General features: G+C 42.8%; 2 protein-coding genes across 2 annotated transcripts in view; both read right to left on the minus strand.

Moving 5' to 3' along the window:
- Positions 1 to 903: 903 nt before the first annotated feature.
- Positions 904 to 1,851, minus strand: LOC118255485 (leucine-rich repeat-containing protein 30-like). Its single transcript, XM_035561697.1, has one exon. The coding sequence runs from the start codon at positions 1,849 to 1,851 to the stop codon at positions 904 to 906; it is 948 nt and encodes a 315-aa protein (XP_035417590.1).
- A 7,357-nt stretch (positions 1,852 to 9,208) lies between these two features.
- Positions 9,209 to 18,502, minus strand: part of COL22A1 (collagen type XXII alpha 1 chain) — a 201,863-nt gene continuing 192,569 nt past the window's right edge. The window contains exons 57-64 of the mRNA XM_035561694.1: positions 17,997 to 18,068; positions 16,224 to 16,259; positions 15,924 to 15,968; positions 15,440 to 15,619; positions 13,162 to 13,228; positions 11,552 to 11,734; positions 10,383 to 10,460; positions 9,209 to 9,396 (exon numbers count right to left, since the gene is read on the minus strand). Coding sequence (XP_035417587.1) covers positions 9,209 to 9,396; positions 10,383 to 10,460; positions 11,552 to 11,734; positions 13,162 to 13,228; positions 15,440 to 15,619; positions 15,924 to 15,968; positions 16,224 to 16,259; positions 17,997 to 18,068 — 849 coding nt within the window. The remainder of the gene's footprint in view (positions 9,397 to 10,382; positions 10,461 to 11,551; positions 11,735 to 13,161; positions 13,229 to 15,439; positions 15,620 to 15,923; positions 15,969 to 16,223; positions 16,260 to 17,996; positions 18,069 to 18,502) is intronic.

Raw genomic sequence — 18,502 nt, forward strand, 5'->3', positions numbered from 1 at the left:
AGACTTTTGAGGAGGAAATAATGAAACAGGAAGATAATGTCAGAGGCAACAGCCACAGAGAAAACACCCAACAAGAGCGAAGCTAAGGAGAGGTGGGAAGAAAATGCTGATGAGAGACTGAGGGAAGGGAAAGCAGAATGAAACAGAAAGGAGTCTCAGCAAATTTCCATAATGTAACACTGATGAAGCCTTTTTTGATTATAAACAGGAATTTTCAGAAGTGTTCCCTTGCAGGAAGTTTGCATACTCATATTTTAATATCTCTCTTTTAATATCTCTCAACACTTTCCCAGCCTTAAGACATCACTTGCATGGTACCTTGTGGGACCTGGATACAGGTTGCTTCTATCCAGATCTAGAGAGAAGCCTGAGCTGATTCTACATTTGTGTTGGATGCAAAACTTCAAAATGCCAAAGAAAGTAATAAGCTTCTGGGCCAGCTCAAGAAAATCCAAATCCATGAGTCTGTACAGTCTTAAACACTTCCACAAATCTCAGCCTGCACCTAATGCAAGTCCAGACTCAAGCACCAACCCAGTGTGCAAACTATGCATTATTGCCCTTTACAGCCCACGAGGTGCTTACCTGACTCTATCCTCTCAGACTAGATATTGTTCATATTCTCAGACTGAATGTATGGCTACAACATTTCTTGAGATAGATCTATACAACTATAAAAACTACAAAGATTATAGCTGTCCCTGAAATAATTTTGCAAGGTATAGACCATCACTCACTACTAGTGTCAAAAAACAGACTGCCAGAGAAATCACTGTAGAGCAGAGAGGAAGCTTTGGAGCTCCACAGAGTGATTTCACCAGACTTTTCCACCTGAAACACATTTCTCCTGTGCAGACGATTTGCACAGCATAATTCCACCTCAGGAGGACTGGCACCAGTTGTCTATTCTCTCTGCGCCCTACGAAGCGACAAGAAGTAGTCTCTGATCTCCTCAGGGCCTCTGCTGCAGACTTCAGGGGGAGGACTTTCCAGCGGATTCCCCTCAAAATTGCACGAGCAGTAATTGCATCCCCAGTCCAAGTTCACCAGCTCCCCAAATCTTGCCGGAAGGGCCCGTAAACGGTTGTTTCCCAGCCACAGCGTGTGCAGGTTCCTTAAAACACAGATACCCTCAGGCAGGCTCTCCAGGGAGTTGAAGAGCAACAGCAACGTTTCCAGTTTCTCCAGATGCCGGATGCCGGAGGGGATTGTGCGGATTTTGTTGTCGCTCACGTCCAGAAAGGTGAGGCCCCTCAGCTGGCAGAGGGGGGCAGGCAGTTCGGCCAGGTCGTTGTTGGCCAGGTGGAGGCTGCGCAGCCTCTGAAGCGCCGCCATTTCAGGGGGCAGGGAGCTCAGGCGGTTGTTGCTCAGGGTGAGCCTCTCCAAGTGCCTCAGAGAGCCGATTTCGGCAGGAATGGCCTTCAGGTTGTTGGAGTCCATGTAAAGGAGGGTGAGGTTCTTCAGGCGGCTGATGTCTCGGGGGAGCAGCTCCAGCCGGTGCCTCAGGCAGCTCTCTCGTTCTGGGCTCATCTCCAGGACCTGCAGCTGGTCCAGGCCAAAGACCTGCTCAGGAACCGCTGCCAGCTCTCTGCCGGAGATCTTCAGTTTCTTCTTCCCTTCATACTTGGGGTCATGCTCTGTAAGGTACCTCCAGAGTGGGTCAGGACCCGTAGGGGCACATCTGAAGGAGGCGGCTGCGTTCATTCTCCCACCAGAAATGTGGCTGGCCGAACCAAGCCCAGGAGGGTAACCGACGATTTGTTGCATGCACCACGGGCAACCGCTGAGGTCCTCGGTCGAACAAGGCCCTCTGTCAGCTTTCCTCTCTGCCAGGCACATAACAACACACATGCGGAGTGTTTGGGTTGCTCAGAGACATCCCACTGAGCAAACATTTGCCCTTCTTGCTCGGTCAGGTGTTTCCCTCCTGGCACTGTAGCATACACAAAACCCAGTTTCTGGGCTGCAAATAATTCCTCTCGTGCTTTCAGCCAGTGAGGTGGTGGCAAAGTGTTTGCTGGTGTTTAGAAAGTGAAACAGCAGTGCTGTGCTTGTGCTTGTCAGCAGTTTGGTTCAAAGCATTTTTTGTTTGTAGCTCTGTCCTGGTGGGTGCACCTAAGATGTTTGTAAGAGGAATTCACATTGGTCATTCCCAGGGGGTTGCAATGGAAGCATCAAGTCTGGGTAGCTAAAGCACATGGTAAATGGGACAAGAAGACAGACTCATAGCTGGTGGCTTGGGAGCTGGCAGCCAGGAACAAGCCCTGCCCTCCAGGATGGCTTTTGCCCTTAGCATTAACCAAACACAAAAAAGCATCGGTTTTGAAATCTGGAAGTCCTTCTCTGCCCTGCTGAGCACATGAACCTCTGCACCACAGAGATACGGTCTTCCTTGTGCTGCACTTATTCTGGCATATTTAAAAACAATTTTTGATCCCTTACTGTATGGTTTTGTAAGAGATGAAAAATACCAGGTTTATCCTAAGTCACTCAGCACAGCATGCAGTGTAGCGAGCAGGGCATTTTCCCAGGAGACAATTGTGGGTTTGAAGCCTCAGGCTGAGAAAGCTACCTCTTTTATTTCATCTTCTAATCCTTAAGGTTTTCAGCTAAAAAAAATGCTTAGAATGACCATATCAGATGCTTTTCAAGGAGAGGGGTCTCCACAATCTCCCACTGACTATTAAAGGCTAAAGACAGTGTGTTGTAAGTGCAGTGTGAACAGACCTACCAGGTCAGATCTTGTGGACAGTGAATGCATGAGCTCCGATTCCCCACTCCAGATCCGATGTCCTCAGCCCTGGATGGTGCTGAGTTTGCTGAGCCTGTCTCCCAGCACCAGCTTGCACAGATGGGTGGAGAGTGTTGGGAGCCTGCTAGGCAGAAGATGCTGACCAGAGGATTTGGGGATTATAGGTGAATACTAATACCATTTCTGAACTTACACTTTAGGCTCTCCTGTTTTCTATTGGATTTTGCCATCAAATACAGACTTTAAGAGCTGTTGCATACTGACTGTTATCCTCAACTTGGATTGAGTGCAAATACCCTAACCCTATTGAAATCAAGCTCTGAATTTCATTCTGATTCATCTGTAAGAGAAAACTACCACCTGCCTGGTATCCATCAGTGCTATGAGGCTCCTTTTGTATCATAAACTTCTCGGATGATGACAGCTTCCTGATGGGGACCATGCAAGCTACTGAGCTGGGACTATCACAACTTGGTGAACAATGGTGTGAGCAGATCCAGGGGATACTGAATGGTTACCCTTTTCTTTAGGGTCACCATTAATGTCAATGCAGTCTGAAGGTTATGGCAGCTTCATCAAGAAGGGGGTGGACATTTTGCATAAAAAAGATTCAACAGAGGAAGTCTAATAGCTGTTCATAAGTAAGACTGTATATAATAACTTGGAAATATATTAATATATCAGAGATGAATAGAGCAGCCAAGGAAAAGTGAGATTTTTTTTCACTTGCAAGGGAAAGTTGCTGACTAGAAATGACAGACTTTACAATTAACCATAAAAATAAGACTCCCATCAAAAAACTGCTGAAGAACTTACTGCAATGAGAGCCATTTCAGACTTGAACAAAAGCCATCCCCATTACTACAGGAAAAAAAATGTTTTTTATATATTAGCTTTGTCTGTCCTGTGAAATAAACTGAATTGCTGTACATGCTGCCTTCTGCTTAAACAGATTTCTCTCTCCACATCAAAACCCGAGACTTTCAGACAGAACCTCATGCTGAGCCAAAGCTTAGAGAGAGATTTTTCTGATGCTGAGCACTGTTCTCCCTACTGCACTTTTTCCCTCCAGGGGTCTGACCCTGGGCTTTCCTTTACCAAGGTGCCAGGTTCTTTTCTGCTCCATCTTGCAGGACATCCTTCCTCCTGATGCTGATCGCTGGCTCATCAGGAATGTCAGTGTGTGATTAATGTCCCTCAGTCAAATTGTTCCCTTGTGCTTTCTCCATACAGTTCATGATCCAAAAAGTAAAATAACAAGAAGTCCATACTGTCAACATATGATCCCCCTAGAGACCCAGCATATTATTTTCATTTTTAATTTAGACAAACCCCAATGAGAATACTGCACAGTCTTGAATCAAGGTACATGAGGAATTCAGAAGTTAGCCTGCAAATCTGCTTTGTAAAGCGACTTGGACAAGCACAGTCTCCTGTTCATCCTCTCTTCAGGCTTTTCCAACCAGTTGTTTCCATTTCACAAGTCAGAACACAAAAATCTGGTTGTGACTTCTAGGTGTAAACAAAATGATGAAGCTAAGCAGTCTTTTCTTAATTCAACCTCACCAGTTACAAGGTGTTGAAATGAAAGCCCAGAATCTGATGGACTCTATTAAAAGTGCCAGGCTTGGGATGTAGAAGGCAATTGGGTGGCTGATGCAAGGATTCCCCAGCAGAGCTAGCTCTACAGGTACCACACCAAGGACTCCTGATGGTCTCTGCCGGATGCTCACCCCTGTGCAGGGCTGCAGATTGGGGCCAGAGCCTCCAGGCTGGTTCTGTTCTTGTACCCTGCCATAAAACAGCAATCTTTACATTCAGTAGTACTGAAATCGATCTCACAGTGAATGAAATAGTTGGTAGTGGATGTTTGCAGATATTTAAAGTTTTTTTTTTTTCCTTTTTTTTTTTTTCCTGGCAAAAGAACAATACAGGTTCATGCCATCACGTCCCTCTCCCTCTGAGATACTTGGCTGCCATTCTCATAGCACCCAACACCTGTAACAACTATCCCCACAGCAACTCAGTGGGAATATGAGGCAGGAAAGGTGGAGGATAGATACCTGCCAGAAACTCTTCTTCCATGAGCACCTCGTTAATCCAGGCAACACAACTCAGAGTGCTTCAGCTGATTACTTTAGGATGGTCTAAATCACCCTCTCACATTGGAACCATCAAAATGCAGGTGCCACAGCCTGATTCTGAATCTCACTGCAAGACTGAGTATGGGATTCAGGTACCTAGACATCTCACATCATTTGAGGTGCTCCATAACCTCCCTCAGGGATGCTTAGTGCAGATCTAGGACACCCCTTGCAATACCCCAGCCATGCATAGGCATCAAGTCCTGCTCCAGAAGCTGCAAAAACACAGATTGTAGCAGGGCAAGGCTTGGAAAGTTTCCACTTTAAAAGACTAAACCATCAGTAAACACTATTTTTTTTAATTGCCCATAATTTAAGAGCTGTATTCATCTCCCAGCTGGTTTTGCGCTCAGAGTAAAGACCTTGGGCTTAGCTGCTGCAGAATTTTTATTGCATCTCTGGAAAAACACACACATTTGTTTTTGTCCTGGGCAGCATAGTCTTGCTTTGATTACACATTTCCAAATAAACATGTGGAACGGAGTTCAACCTTAGACAGTTTAACAATGAGAGGTGTGAAACGGACAGCTCAGGAAAGCAGCATCAGAAGGCTGTCATGAGAAGAGCCCCTCCAAAGACAGTGAAGAAGGAAAATAGTCCATTCCTTGCTAGAGCTCCAAGAAGAAGCTAATTAAAAGCAGTTTAGAATGCAAGTATAAATTGTTAAATAATGTAACATGCAAAATTATTTTCCCCAAATGAGTCATTTAAAAAAAAAACAAAAAAACTTTAAATTATTTACTTGACAGGCAAAATATGTAATGGAATAATGGTCTGTTTGCTATAATTGCAATAATTTACACATTTATTTAAAAAAAGAAAAACTCCCAGTGACATCAAAAAAAAATGCACGTATCATTAGCACCTTTGTAATATGTAGATAATGCATTAGGGAGACAGACAGTGTAATTTTCACAGTATGTCCTCTCTTACCACAGGGCCAGCCAGAAGAAATCCAACAGTAATAAAAGTGGATCCTTGGGTTTAAGCCTCAGACTCACTGAATGGACTTTACTGTGATGTACCAAATGCTTTGTTTCAGAGCCAGGAACACTGAGATGCAAAAGCCACATCCTCATCTTGTTCGAGAGTGGTTGGGGGAGCAGCCACAAGCACCATCGCCTCCCTGTCTGCCACCTCCTGCATCCAAGGCTGCCTTGCAAGGTGTTGGACAGACAAAACATGCCTGCCTGTCACCTTCCTGCACACACAGGCACCTGCTCAGGCACGCAGGCATCTGCACGTTTTGGAGGGCAGCTTCTGACCATGCCCAGGGCTGTACTTACACATTTAACTGTCCGCCCAGATGGCAGATCTAATTTGGAAAGAAATCTCAGGCCACCTTTCCAAAGACTGCAAATGGCCATGAACAGACTGAGGCAAAAACTGGTGCAGCTTTTGCTGCTTGAGTTTGTAGGGCAGCAATCCTGCACACACATCCTTCCTTTTTGTCTTTTTATTTTATTTTATTTATTTATTTATTTATTTATTTTCAGTTGACTTTAGGCACAGTCATGCAGGGCTTGCTTTTGGAGAAGCAGCAGCTACAGTAACTTCCCTTTGATGACTGTGCCCATAGCACCTGGGTGGCTATAAGGATCAGTCCTGATCTGGGTCTGCAGCATGTGTCTCATGCTCCTCACTACCAACAGATTATGCTTGGTAAATGCCATTTAACTGGCTGGAGAGGAAATGAGGTTTAAGAAAAAGCAGGGAAATGGCGTCCACTAAATTCAGAGCACAAAAGCAGGGCTGTCTCTGTGAATGGACTGAACAGACAACCACAAAGTAGGGAATATGACAGAGCAAAGGGAGTTAGGCTGGGTCCCTTTTTCAGGGTGGAGAAATTGCATAGCTCTAGTCTGTGACTAGCCCATGCAGTTCTTCTAATTGCTACTGAAGGTGCAGGTGTACCTCAGCTTTGCTAACACAGACTTCTGGCAATGACTCTAAAAGTCTTACAGATGAAAAAGGTTATCCAAACACCCCCCCCCCCCCCAAAAAAAAAAAAAATGCAAGAAAACAACAATAAAACAAAACAAAACAACACACACAAACAAACCCACAAAGAAACAAAACACCAAGATCTCCTTTATCTAATTATACAATTAGACCCTGAAATTTGTTTAACAGAACATCATTATGTATTTACCCTTCACATGGTATACTGAATGTGTTGAAGTCTATGTCATGCATGGCACATACAAACATACAATACAGAGTCTGATGAGTTACCATCACGACAGGAGCTAAATGTCACATTAATATGGCACAGATAACATGCTTGACCTCCAAAAAAACTGTTCATTGTCATATTTATTCAAAATGATGGCTCATGCTATATTGGGAGGTATCTCTTGAGCATGAAGCCTGTTCAACATCCCCACTGGAGGAATGAAAACTGGACTAGGAAAAATGATGCTGTTAAATACGATGTGATCAAGATGCTTGCCTAATACTGAAATATAGCGAGCTGGCCTAAGATGCAGTACAGCAACATATACTATTGAGAGTTACTAAAAAGCAGTGAGCTTTTCACATCATGATATTTTCACTTTGATTGGTCTTTCCATAGCGAGAAATACAGTAAAATCAAATCAAAGAGATTATTTGCATAGGAAATAGCAAAAATATCACCACTGAGATCTACAAGGGAAAGACTTTGTTTAACCCTGGCAGTGAACATGCTATTTAATTTCATTTTTCAGTAAAGCAGAGGCAAATTTTATCTGCTGCTGGGTAAGAAAAAGACTCCAAGTCTGGCAAATAGCTAGCTCTGGGCTTTAGCCACAGCGTCTGATTCTGGGAGGGTTATAGACAGCTATGGTTTCTGGTTGGCTTAGCCAGCTTGGAAGCACCGTGCCGTGTGGTGAACATGCCAGCAGGGCAGGGGGCCTCATTTCTGTCTGCAAAAGCCCTGATGAGATTTCCAAACAGATTCAGCGCTTAGCGCCTGTATCAGGTTCATTACTCTGATCCCTCAATACAAACTGCTTTGTGCAGAAGAGTTTTGGAAATGCAGCTCCTTTGCTGGCACGTATGTCCAAGGTCTGATCACCCTTCAGATCCACACCTTTGTGTATGGGCAAGTCTCAGAGGGTTAGACCAAAAGTGACCAATTATAAAGGTCTTCTCAGACTCCTTCCCCTCTTTATTATCTCCTTATTTATAATTTTAACAATTAGCTGATAGGGAAAAAGGACCCATGTCTGAGTTTTGGCTTTCGCTCACAAATGCAATGTCCTGTAGGTTTCTGAATACCGATTTGTTCTGACCTTTCCGTCAGAGATCAACACTCTCCTAGACCAGCCTGTAATCTCTCACCTGCCCTCTAAAACACACCCCAGCGTAGTTATTGTCATGGTGGATCATTCAAAGCAGTGAAGTTGGGTCAAGCTTGGCTTCCTGGGGTTTTTAACATCAGAAGATGTTCTGTGCTTCACTGGCAGATTTCTTGGGTGACGCAGTGGTAGGGAATTATGCGTGCACTGACAATGAAAAGCAGATTTGGCAACACTGAGCTGATGGAGGACAGCATCACGGCTTTTTGCAGAGGCATCTCCCTGGCAGAAGGAAGATAAGCTCCATCTAATACATACATACCCTCTGATTACTGAAATTCTTGTAGAAGGAGCAGTGAGAAGCTTTAAATCATTTTTTTTTTGGTTTCTTCATTCCATATGGTCCCCAAAAAAGTGGCTTCTATAGGGTTCAGATTCATTTATGGGCAGAAGAACATCAAATTTAACAGGGAGCTTCCAAGGAAAGTCCATAAATGTCTGTTCGTTGTGAGCTGAGTGTATTGGAGACATCTTACCCAGCTTTGGCATGACCTTGCCTTCCTCCTCTCCATGTGGATGGCAGCTAGCAACGACAATCCTGCGATCAGCCCGAGTCTCACAGTTAGTGCCCTGGGCTGCACAGTGCGGGATTTGATTTCAGTTTCAAGGGTGAGGGGTAAAGCTTTGGAAAGAATTAACATCATTAAATAAAAAAATGTGGTATCTGAATGGTTTTGCATAAACAGCTACACAATGCATCAATGTTGTATGTTCTTCAGAAGAGAAAAAAAAAAACACTTATTTTTAATGTTTTAATATGCCCTGGTGTTAGAGAAAACAAGAACAAATTCACATATCACATCAAAGATAATAATAATAATAATAATTAATAAAAATAATCTGACCGACCGGCAGCATTTGTTGGCTTTAGAAGGCCTCCCATGAAAGAAACAGTCGAAGACATCTGAGAGCTCTTGGCAGGCTTGATGAATTCAAGTTTTAAAAACAAGTCTGGGGATGCTCCCTGCATGCTAGGGCCCTTTGACATTGGCGGGCCTGGCAGCCAGGCTTGCGTAGTAAGCGCACTGAGTGGGGTCACACTGTCCATTGGCTCCTGGAGGTCCCTGTGGGCCCATGAGACCAGGCACCCCAGCTTCACCTTGAGGGCCAGGTGGTCCTGGCATCCCATCTTTGGCATAGCCTGGCTCCCCTGGGAGGCCTAAAATAAAAAAAAAAAATGCCCTTGGTGAGTGGCACCCCTAGGGTACTGTACTCAGCAGTGCAACATCACAGGAGACGGCGGTGCTCCCACACGGGATGCAGGCAACAGCCTTCACTGTTTGGGGTCTGGCTGGCACGTATCTACAAAGATATGGCAAACATGGCTCCTCTGAATGCAAGATTTCCACCCTGTATGCACAACTCTACTATGCTTTCACATATGTAGAGTTTCCACGTTGTAGAGTTTCCACATTGTTATGCTTCAACAACGTGGGTTGTTGAAGTTGTGCAGCTGCACAGGCCAACAAATGACACATAGTCCTCATAGAAAGGTGCTGAGGATGGGAAAATTTGAGGCAAGAATTAACTGTGGGAGATATGTAATTTGTATGAAATATGGTGGGTCCATTCTTATTTTAAGGCAATGCAGGACCAACATGCCCAGTGCAGCCTGTGGAGGTGGAGTTACGAACTTTTCCCATAGTTTCTTCTCCCAACAAAGCAGGGTGAAGACAAAACCGATCAATGGCTCCTAATTATTAATTAGAAACAAAATATATGTACTGCTTTTTTTTGTCAGCAAAGATAAATCACGAGCTGGATGCCTGAGACACAGGTGTTTGACACAACCATTTAAGCTACCCAGATCTCTTGGTTCTTCTTGGTCACAAGAAGATTCTGGCAAGTGCAGATGTAGCACTTGAACGTGTACCTATCATTTAAAACCTCACTTTGGACTTGTCCCAAAGTTCAGTTAACCTAGCTGTTACCGAGATGGGTAATTGTGCTTGTCACTCACACTGAGGAAACAAAGGTGGCCAGATATGATGCTACTGTTATATTTCTTCCCTTTGTGCCACTGGTTACAGAAATTGGGTACACTGTTATTTATGTTATCTGGACCATTTATCTAATGTAGAAGAGCCCTTGTCTTTGTGACTGTTCTGACTGTTATGTTTTGTGGGGCTTTCTGAATAAACATACCTGGAATTCCTGGAGGACCTATTTCACCTCGTTGGCCAATGCCAGTATCTCCTTTCTCACCCTTTGCTCCTCTTTCTCCTGTAGAGAGGGAAAAAACAACAACAATAAATTTATGAGCATTACCTTAAAGAATAACTCTAAAGTATTCTTTATTACTTTTATTTTTTTATTACTTCTAAAGAATACTACCACAGGTCTTCCATCCACACTGAAGCCAACATATTTGCTAAAAACCAGTTCCTAATTATGGTCACTCCTCTGAGATGGGGCATAAGTGGGAATGAAGACCTGACCCACTCCAGTTATGGTCAGAGGTAGAACACACACTCTGCAATTGCTGGTCACATTCACAAAATCTGCTTTAAAAGACTGAGGCTGCTTCTAACATGACTTTTAAGTGCCACTTAGAGGCTAGTAACAGGAGACGTGAATACCAAAGTTGTTAAGCAAGTCCAACTTGTATCACTGCAACATCTCAGTAAGTCTGCCCAAGGCAAAGTAAGACTATGATACAAACTCAGACACTAGAAAATCAGAGGATACTCAAATATCTGGTAAGCTATGGGATGATTTTATTAAAAATAAATAAATAAAGAAAAGGTTTTCAGAAATTATTATTTTTATGGAAAAAAAAAAAAACAACAGATAAAAAGCTTAACTAATTTGAAGCATTAATTTTTCCTTTAAAAATACACAGAATAAAAGCTTTTTTTTTTAGGTTGCTTAATTTCAGAGAATCATAGAATGGCTTGGGCTGGAAGGGACCTTAAAGATCACCTTATTCTAGCCTCCCTGCCATGGGTAGCGACACCTCCCACCAGCCCAGGTTGCCCAAAGCCCCATCCGGCCTGACCTTGAACATCTCCAGGGACAGAGCATCCACAGCTTCTCTGGGTAGCCTGTACCAGTGCCTCACCAGCCTCTGAGTAAAGAATGTTTTCCTAAAAGTAATCAAAATCTACTCTTTTTTAGTTTAAAACAATTACTCCTTGTCCTATCTAAAACCATTACTTCTTGTCTTACTGATGTCCTATAATCTCCTAGCTCTTCACCGGAACTGCTCGTCACTCATCCCCTCAGCATACTGCTGCTACCCGTGCCTACACTGAAGGACACATGGCGGACACATCCTGTTATTGGACTTCCCAAACTTATCAAGGTTTGCTCACCTTTGGGCCCAACAGGGCCAGGTAGCCCTTCAGACCCAGTCTGTCCAGGCCGGCCAGGCTCTCCTGGGGGGCCAGTTCTTCCTGGTAGTCCTTCTTTCCCAGGGGGACCAGGAGGTCCTGGCCTGCCATGGGATGCTTTTACATGTGCAGGCTGCATCTGAGCCAAGAGGTAGGCTAACTTTGCTGTGAAGAGAGGAATAAATGGGTTTGTTAGACCAGAAGGTCAGCGCTCCAAGAGATGGAGAGCCAGAAACAGTAGTCCAGTAAAGTCCATGTGTTGTCACAGATCAAATTTTTAGGGCCATCCATTTGTTATCCCCACATAATCCTTCCATGTTAGCAATGTCGGTGCCTCACTGGACCTTTCTAGATGATTTGAGCCTTATTTTCTCCATAGTTTCAAACCTCTCCTGAAAATCATGCTGAATCCTAAACACTTCTCTCTGTTCCTTGTCCACCAGGGATCTAAAATACCCTTTCCTTTAGTTGTACAGTTGGTGGACTTCTGTAGAACTATGATAATTGCTGATCTGAAAAGAAGGATCTGTTTCCATTGCTTCTGCTACCCAGTGAGATGCTACATGGCTGCTCTGTAGGGAGAAAGCTTTCTTTTCTTGTTCTGGGCTGTTATACATGTGGAGTGAAAGCCAATGTACCCATCTCTGCCTCTGAAGTCAGAAGCTGTGACTAAGGCAGCTCCCTGTGTCAGCATGTTCTCTGATTTCCATGCAGGCACATTGCTTGTGGCTTCCAGATTCAAACCCTAAGCAGCCTTGAGGGCTCTTAAGACATACTTAGCATCACAAAAACATCCTACAGAATGAAGGGAAAAGGGTTTTCTATGTTGACTTCAATGACGCAAAATCTTGACTGCTTTTAGGCTGCAGTGGAAATTGAAGTCTGAGAGCATGTAAATAAACTCCTTCAAATAAATCACCTCATTTCACCATGATCTCTGGAGTGGAGGAAAATTCCCATGGATATGTTTCAGCTGCTCCAAGAGCTGTGTGAGAAGTGCTACAGCTTTGCAGTTCACTGTCAATAGTGGTCTGCAATTCATATATTTTGAGAGAAACAGCAGCCTACATTCACCCTGCACCCTCTCCTCATACTGGTGAGTATTGAGTGTCACAGACAGCAATCAGGAACATTTCTCCTCCAGCTGGAACCTCAAAGCAAGTTTACCAGGGCCCACAGTCCCTCTGTGGGCTTCTACTTTGTTTACTTTCTCTTACCAGGCCCCAGATGAATCTGTTTTAATTTGTATCTTCTTTTATCCTACCATCTGAGCCCAGGCATCTGCAGGAATGAATCTACAAGAAAGCTGTGTTGGGAGCAAAAGCCATGATGTGATTAGCACAGGCAATGTCCCTGGGCTAAAGAGGGGAGAAAGCCCCTGCACTGCTGCTGGGAACATCAAGCCTGGGGAATGGTAAAACTTGCTCAGCACGTTTTTTCATTTTACACATATTCGCCTTCCAGGCAAGCTTGTTGCAACATCGCCTTCCACAAGCAGGAGAGGTTCAGCTGCAGTTATACCACCACAGCTATGGAAAGTATCTTTCATACTCTCAGATCTATCTGTTGGTTTTTCAGAGCTGATTACTTACCATCTAGCTGCTTAGCTAATTCCTCTTGGACGAGTCTTCTCAAAGTCTCTAGAGATGGAGGTTCCCCCTAGGGAGTAATAATCACAGTAATAATAAGACATACTAATCAGCCAGGGGATGTATAAATGAAACTTTCGATGAAGGGCTTAGGGGGTTGCATTTCTTCACCCAACGCATACACAGGGCTGTAGGGACTGCCTTGAAGAAGGAGAACAAAAAGGGACTCAGAACATCCACAGTTCCCACCTGGCTGTCAATCTGTAAGCAGGGAGCCTGGTCAGAGGGCTCAGTTGCTAACTTTCCTCTTCTCCTTCCTAGATAAAATCTCCCTCCTATACACTAACAGGGGAAGTAATAGAAATTGAATCAGGAGACTTCCTCTGCTCCACTAGGCCATAGTGGACAGCCTACCTGCTTCCTCAGCTCTGCACATTTCCTTGCAGAGAGAAGTACATGTGCCTCCAGAATAGTAAAGGAGAGGATCTGGACTTGGTATACGCACTGATACTGGATGCATCCCCTGCTGACAGGCCTTATCTCAGCGAAACAGAAGCCAATGTACACACACGATACTCATTCTTCCAAGCATGCACAAGGTTTTGCCTGATTCCAGGCCGTTGAAGGGAGACAGAGAGATGGGGCTGCCTGGACTCGGTTCCCTGCACAGCCTCCAAGGGACAACATCCTTTATCCTCTCTCTCAGCTCCTTTTGTGCGACAATGCTGTTAAATAGCTGTAACACCCATTAAAACTCAAACTTATGTAAACAACAACGCTGGGTGTCCGACTGGAAAACTGATGAAAGCATTCTTGGTAGACTGGAAGGAGAATATTCTTGGCTGAGGCTTTCCAAGACTATAAAAAATGGTTTTAGGGTAACTAGATGCTTGTATTTGCACGTTTCACAAATTCAGAAGAATAGTTTTAGCTGTATTTCAAAAATAAACCATTCTGAACACAAAAGATCAAATACTTTCCTTTATAATTTGCAAAGTAATATGTTTCACTTGAAAAACACTTTTCATTTTTTGGTTAAAATTATTCTTTCAATTTGTGACAATTTTGAAAATATTTCTGATCAGCCTAAAAATGGCACTCCTCTGTAAATGAACTAGTTACACAAAAGTGTTGTTTTTCCCTCAGACTTATCCTTTTAACATATAAGGATGCAGACTGTGCCCTCTGTTTATAAAAACTTAATGAGGTCTTCTGAACCAGAAATTATTCCTGATTAAGAAATGTAGATTTTATTAAATAGCTAACAGACGTTTCAATTTTAACTGATAAAATTGCTGATAAGTATGGAGTTGATCCATTTGCTGCCTCCTTCACAAGGTAAATTTTGTATGAGAAAGAGATGTTTGTGTTGGTAACAAAAAAAAAAAAATTTTGTCATTACTACTAACTACTTGTGACAGCTCTTAGTGAATATCCCAATAAGTAAACATGATTGTGGAACATAATTAGAAGGCTTACATATTATCTTTTGAAGTTTTAACCCTATTAGTTTCATTAAGTCTCCATAATCATCACTGGATAGCATCAAATCTCTCTGTGCTGTTGAGACATGAAAAAAATGCTTTGTCTAAAATTTACCCAGCCTTTACATTACAGATTACTTTACTGTTTATTCCCCCCGAGGTAGTCTCAAATTCATCCTCAGGATGGGCATAGCAGCTTCATTAGTGTCAGTAGTTGTTTCCATTCTTCTACATACATTACCCTCAGGCACTCTCAACAGCTAGATTGTTTCCCGTTAGAAAGAAAGGAAAAAAAAAATATTAAATGAAAATGGGATTTCATGAATTCTGATGAGCTGACTACAGGATTTCCAGGAATAGAGCAGTGACCTTTCCGCGGCTTAGTGTTTTGTCTCTCATAACAACCAGTAGCAGAGGAAGGCATAAGACCTCTATATGAAATGCTATGCGTTAACACCCATATAGGAAGAAGCTTTTTCAGACTCCAGGTACCCATGGACATAGTCTCATGACCTGATTAGGCTTTTAGAGATATAAGGAGTCAGGGACTGGCCTTGGCTACAGGTCTGAATTGCTCAGCTCTCTTGAAGTCCAATCCAATGCCCTCACAACAAATCTCTACGATACCTTACAGTTCTGCTTTATATGTACAAAGAGATAGGAGATAAAAACGCTGCCTCCCCATTGTAACACATCCTTGCTCGGGTTTCTGTCAGCCTTACTGTAACCTTAGGAGCTTTTCTGATTGTACCGTGGCAGTAAAATTACCGTACAAAGCCCGTATCAGGCAGCCTTACCCTTGGTCCTGGAAATCCTGGCTGTCCTGGGGGACCAGGAGGTCCAACCTGCCCTGTGTCTCCTGGTGGTCCATGGGGACCCATCAGTCCTGGATGACCTTTATGACCAGGTATCCCAGGTTCACCGGGAGGGCCCTTTTCTCCTTGAGGACCCTTTTCTCCTTTGATGCCAGGGTCTCCCTAGGCACAAAAACTGACATTACCACCACGAAATAAAAGGCAAACTTCTGAGTTCCAAGCACAGCAAAACACAAACAGCTGAGCTGGCAAAGTTACTGAATACAACATCTGGTGCATTACAAATGATCCACAAATTATTACTGACGCTGAATGATTAAAGAGAGGGCTGGGAGGAAAGGGGGAGCATAGCAGATCTCCACAGGCCACACTTCACTCTTAAATGACCCCTTACCCTGGCCCCTACCTCAGAATAGCTGTTTTTATTTCAATGTAATGAAATCACTAATAATACTCTCCAACCTACTCTGTCTCCTTTGGAGCCAATTTCACCTGGTTTCCCTGGTGCACCCTGCAACAAAATAAAGGTGAGCATGAAAAAGTTATCCATAATAACAGTAAGTAATAAAGCGCATGCATTCACAATGATTCTTGCAACCTGGGGAAAATACATTTCCCTGTTGGTCCCACAGATCCCTGAGAGCTCTTTGTTTGCTCTCAAATATCAACAAATCAAGAAAAAAAATCAGTTTTTTGCAAACCAGGTAGTATCCTTGATGTTTTTTCCTGAGACACTAGCACTGAAACAACCAGGAGTTTAACTTACCTCTTTTCCTGGAGGGCCTTTTTCTCCTGGATCTCCCTGAGGAGTAGAGAGAGTGGATTTATTACCATACTGCAAGGACTTGGAAGACCAACCTTACCTATTAACCATGAGTCTCACTTTCTGTCTAAAGGACAAGTTTTCTACCACACAATAGTGGGTTTGGACTATTTATTGTCAGCCTACTGCTATAGGTCATTCCTGGAAAGGCACATCCTATTGAGAAAGGATTTTTAGTAAAGCTATATACCATGTAACTGTTTGTAAATAAACGGAAAGCACATCAATAGAACCAGCTGAGATCAGGACAGATATTTTATTGAAAATACGTTTCTGCTTTCAGTAAGTTCTATTTCTTTTTCTTATAGATCTTTCCCAAAGCTTCCTAACTTTTACTTACGCTGGTCTAGCTTATGCAGTGCCAATGTTATAGATATAACTATCTAAAATGTAAGGGATGCGTATTTGGTAAGGAGAGGTATCATCTTGTATCACAGCAGCTGAGATAATGGATAGGAAGTCAGTTATAAAGCAACTTCCAGCTTGAAAGCTTGCCCATATTTTAGAACTGTATCAAATAAACTCAATTTAAATAAGCACTCCATCAGGATTTTTTTTCTATACTCTGCGTTTAGAAAGTGATAATAAAGCAGTACAATCTTTGCATTACAGCAAAAAAATAAATAAATAAAATAAAATTCACTGCAGTCCTGGAGCACACTTATGGAAACAAAGCAAACATTAAACTACAGGTTGCTAAAATTCTGCCCACATTCCCACATCATGAGTAGATGGATTCATCTTTACAATCCATTTACAATTCACACACGTGATCATACCTCTAATGTGTGTATGCAGATGATATTTTTCCATAACCTGGAAATACGCAGAGTAACTTCCACTTTGCTAACATACATCTACGTATGCATGAGCAATGTAACTAATCACAGATGTGTGATCACATCAGCTCCAAATCAGGCAGCATCAGACCCACTTGAGTATTCCTTAGGGCCACTTCTGTTTTAAATGGCCACTGTGTTTGCTGCCTTAAATGAATTTTCCAGAGAAATATTTTTCTCCTCTTTTCATCACAAAACTCCCTTTCCAATCATTAAAAAATAAACAAGGAAGAAATTCTAGATTCACATAAAAACAATTAAAATCTCATTTTGTCACACTAGAGTTAGAAATGAAAATATTTACCTAGTATTCACCTTTTCTGCCCTTCTAGTGGAATGTAGTAACATTTTGCTTGCCTTAGAAGGGCTAAAGACAATGGATTTCAAAGCTGTGATATTTCATGTGAATACTATTTTAGATCAATTTGGAAGATATCTAAGTGTTTTAATTGCAGTTTACCTCTGTTGCACGTAACAAAGGAATTTTCCTGGGAGCAGCAAATATCAAGAATAGCCGTATAACTAAAACTTCTGGATTTAGCCCTTCTGAAGTTCATGCAGAGACATAGTCTGAGTAACTCAAATAACCCAAACGCATACCAAGAGGACTGTTGAACCTTCCCAATTAATGCACACATTATCAGGGCTGACTGACAAATACCAATTCATTAAATGAGATTACAGTCATTTGCCCATAAAAATAACACCAGTTCTTGCAGACCAGTTTCCTTTGGAAGTAGAGCATATGGCTTCTGGTTCTGTGAGATCTCCTGCCTATGCTTTCTACCTAATTAAAGATAACTATGTCCCACCTTCATCAGCCCAACATGTAAAAACAGGTAATTAGTGGCTCTAATCCATCCCCAGACACACTTACAGGTGGTCCTCGGGGTCCTATGAAGCCAGGGAGTCCTGGGCTGCCGTTCTCTCCTTTATTTCCTTTAGGACCCTTTGGACAGAAATGAGAGAGACACTAGCAGCCCTTTCTCCAACATCTCTTTTCCAGAGCATGCACTTACAGATACATTTGAATAGGCAAATTTCACTGTAGCAGCAGGGCTCCTAAAACTGACAAGGAAAGGAAGAACAAAGTCATTTAGAAGAGCAGATTGCAGATACCAGGTCTGCATTATTAATAAGCTGTGTGGGGTCCCTGTGAAAGGATGAAAAGAAAGTGACAATTATGGAAGTGACAGGAGGTATGTTCAGCAGCTACTTCTGGTGCTGAATGGTTTCTAAGTTGTCGTTGCAGCCGATGAAATGCCATGATGCACAACAACAGGGAAGCAGTGCAGATGGTCATATAGCTCAAATCTGAGAATACAATTAACAGACAACAGCTACTGAGCTTCTCCTTTGCTCTTATTTTCAGGTTCAATTTAA

This window comes from Cygnus atratus, chromosome 2, assembly GCF_013377495.2.
Source record: "Cygnus atratus isolate AKBS03 ecotype Queensland, Australia chromosome 2, CAtr_DNAZoo_HiC_assembly, whole genome shotgun sequence".
In the NCBI taxonomy this organism is placed as follows: Eukaryota; Metazoa; Chordata; class Aves; order Anseriformes; family Anatidae; genus Cygnus; species Cygnus atratus.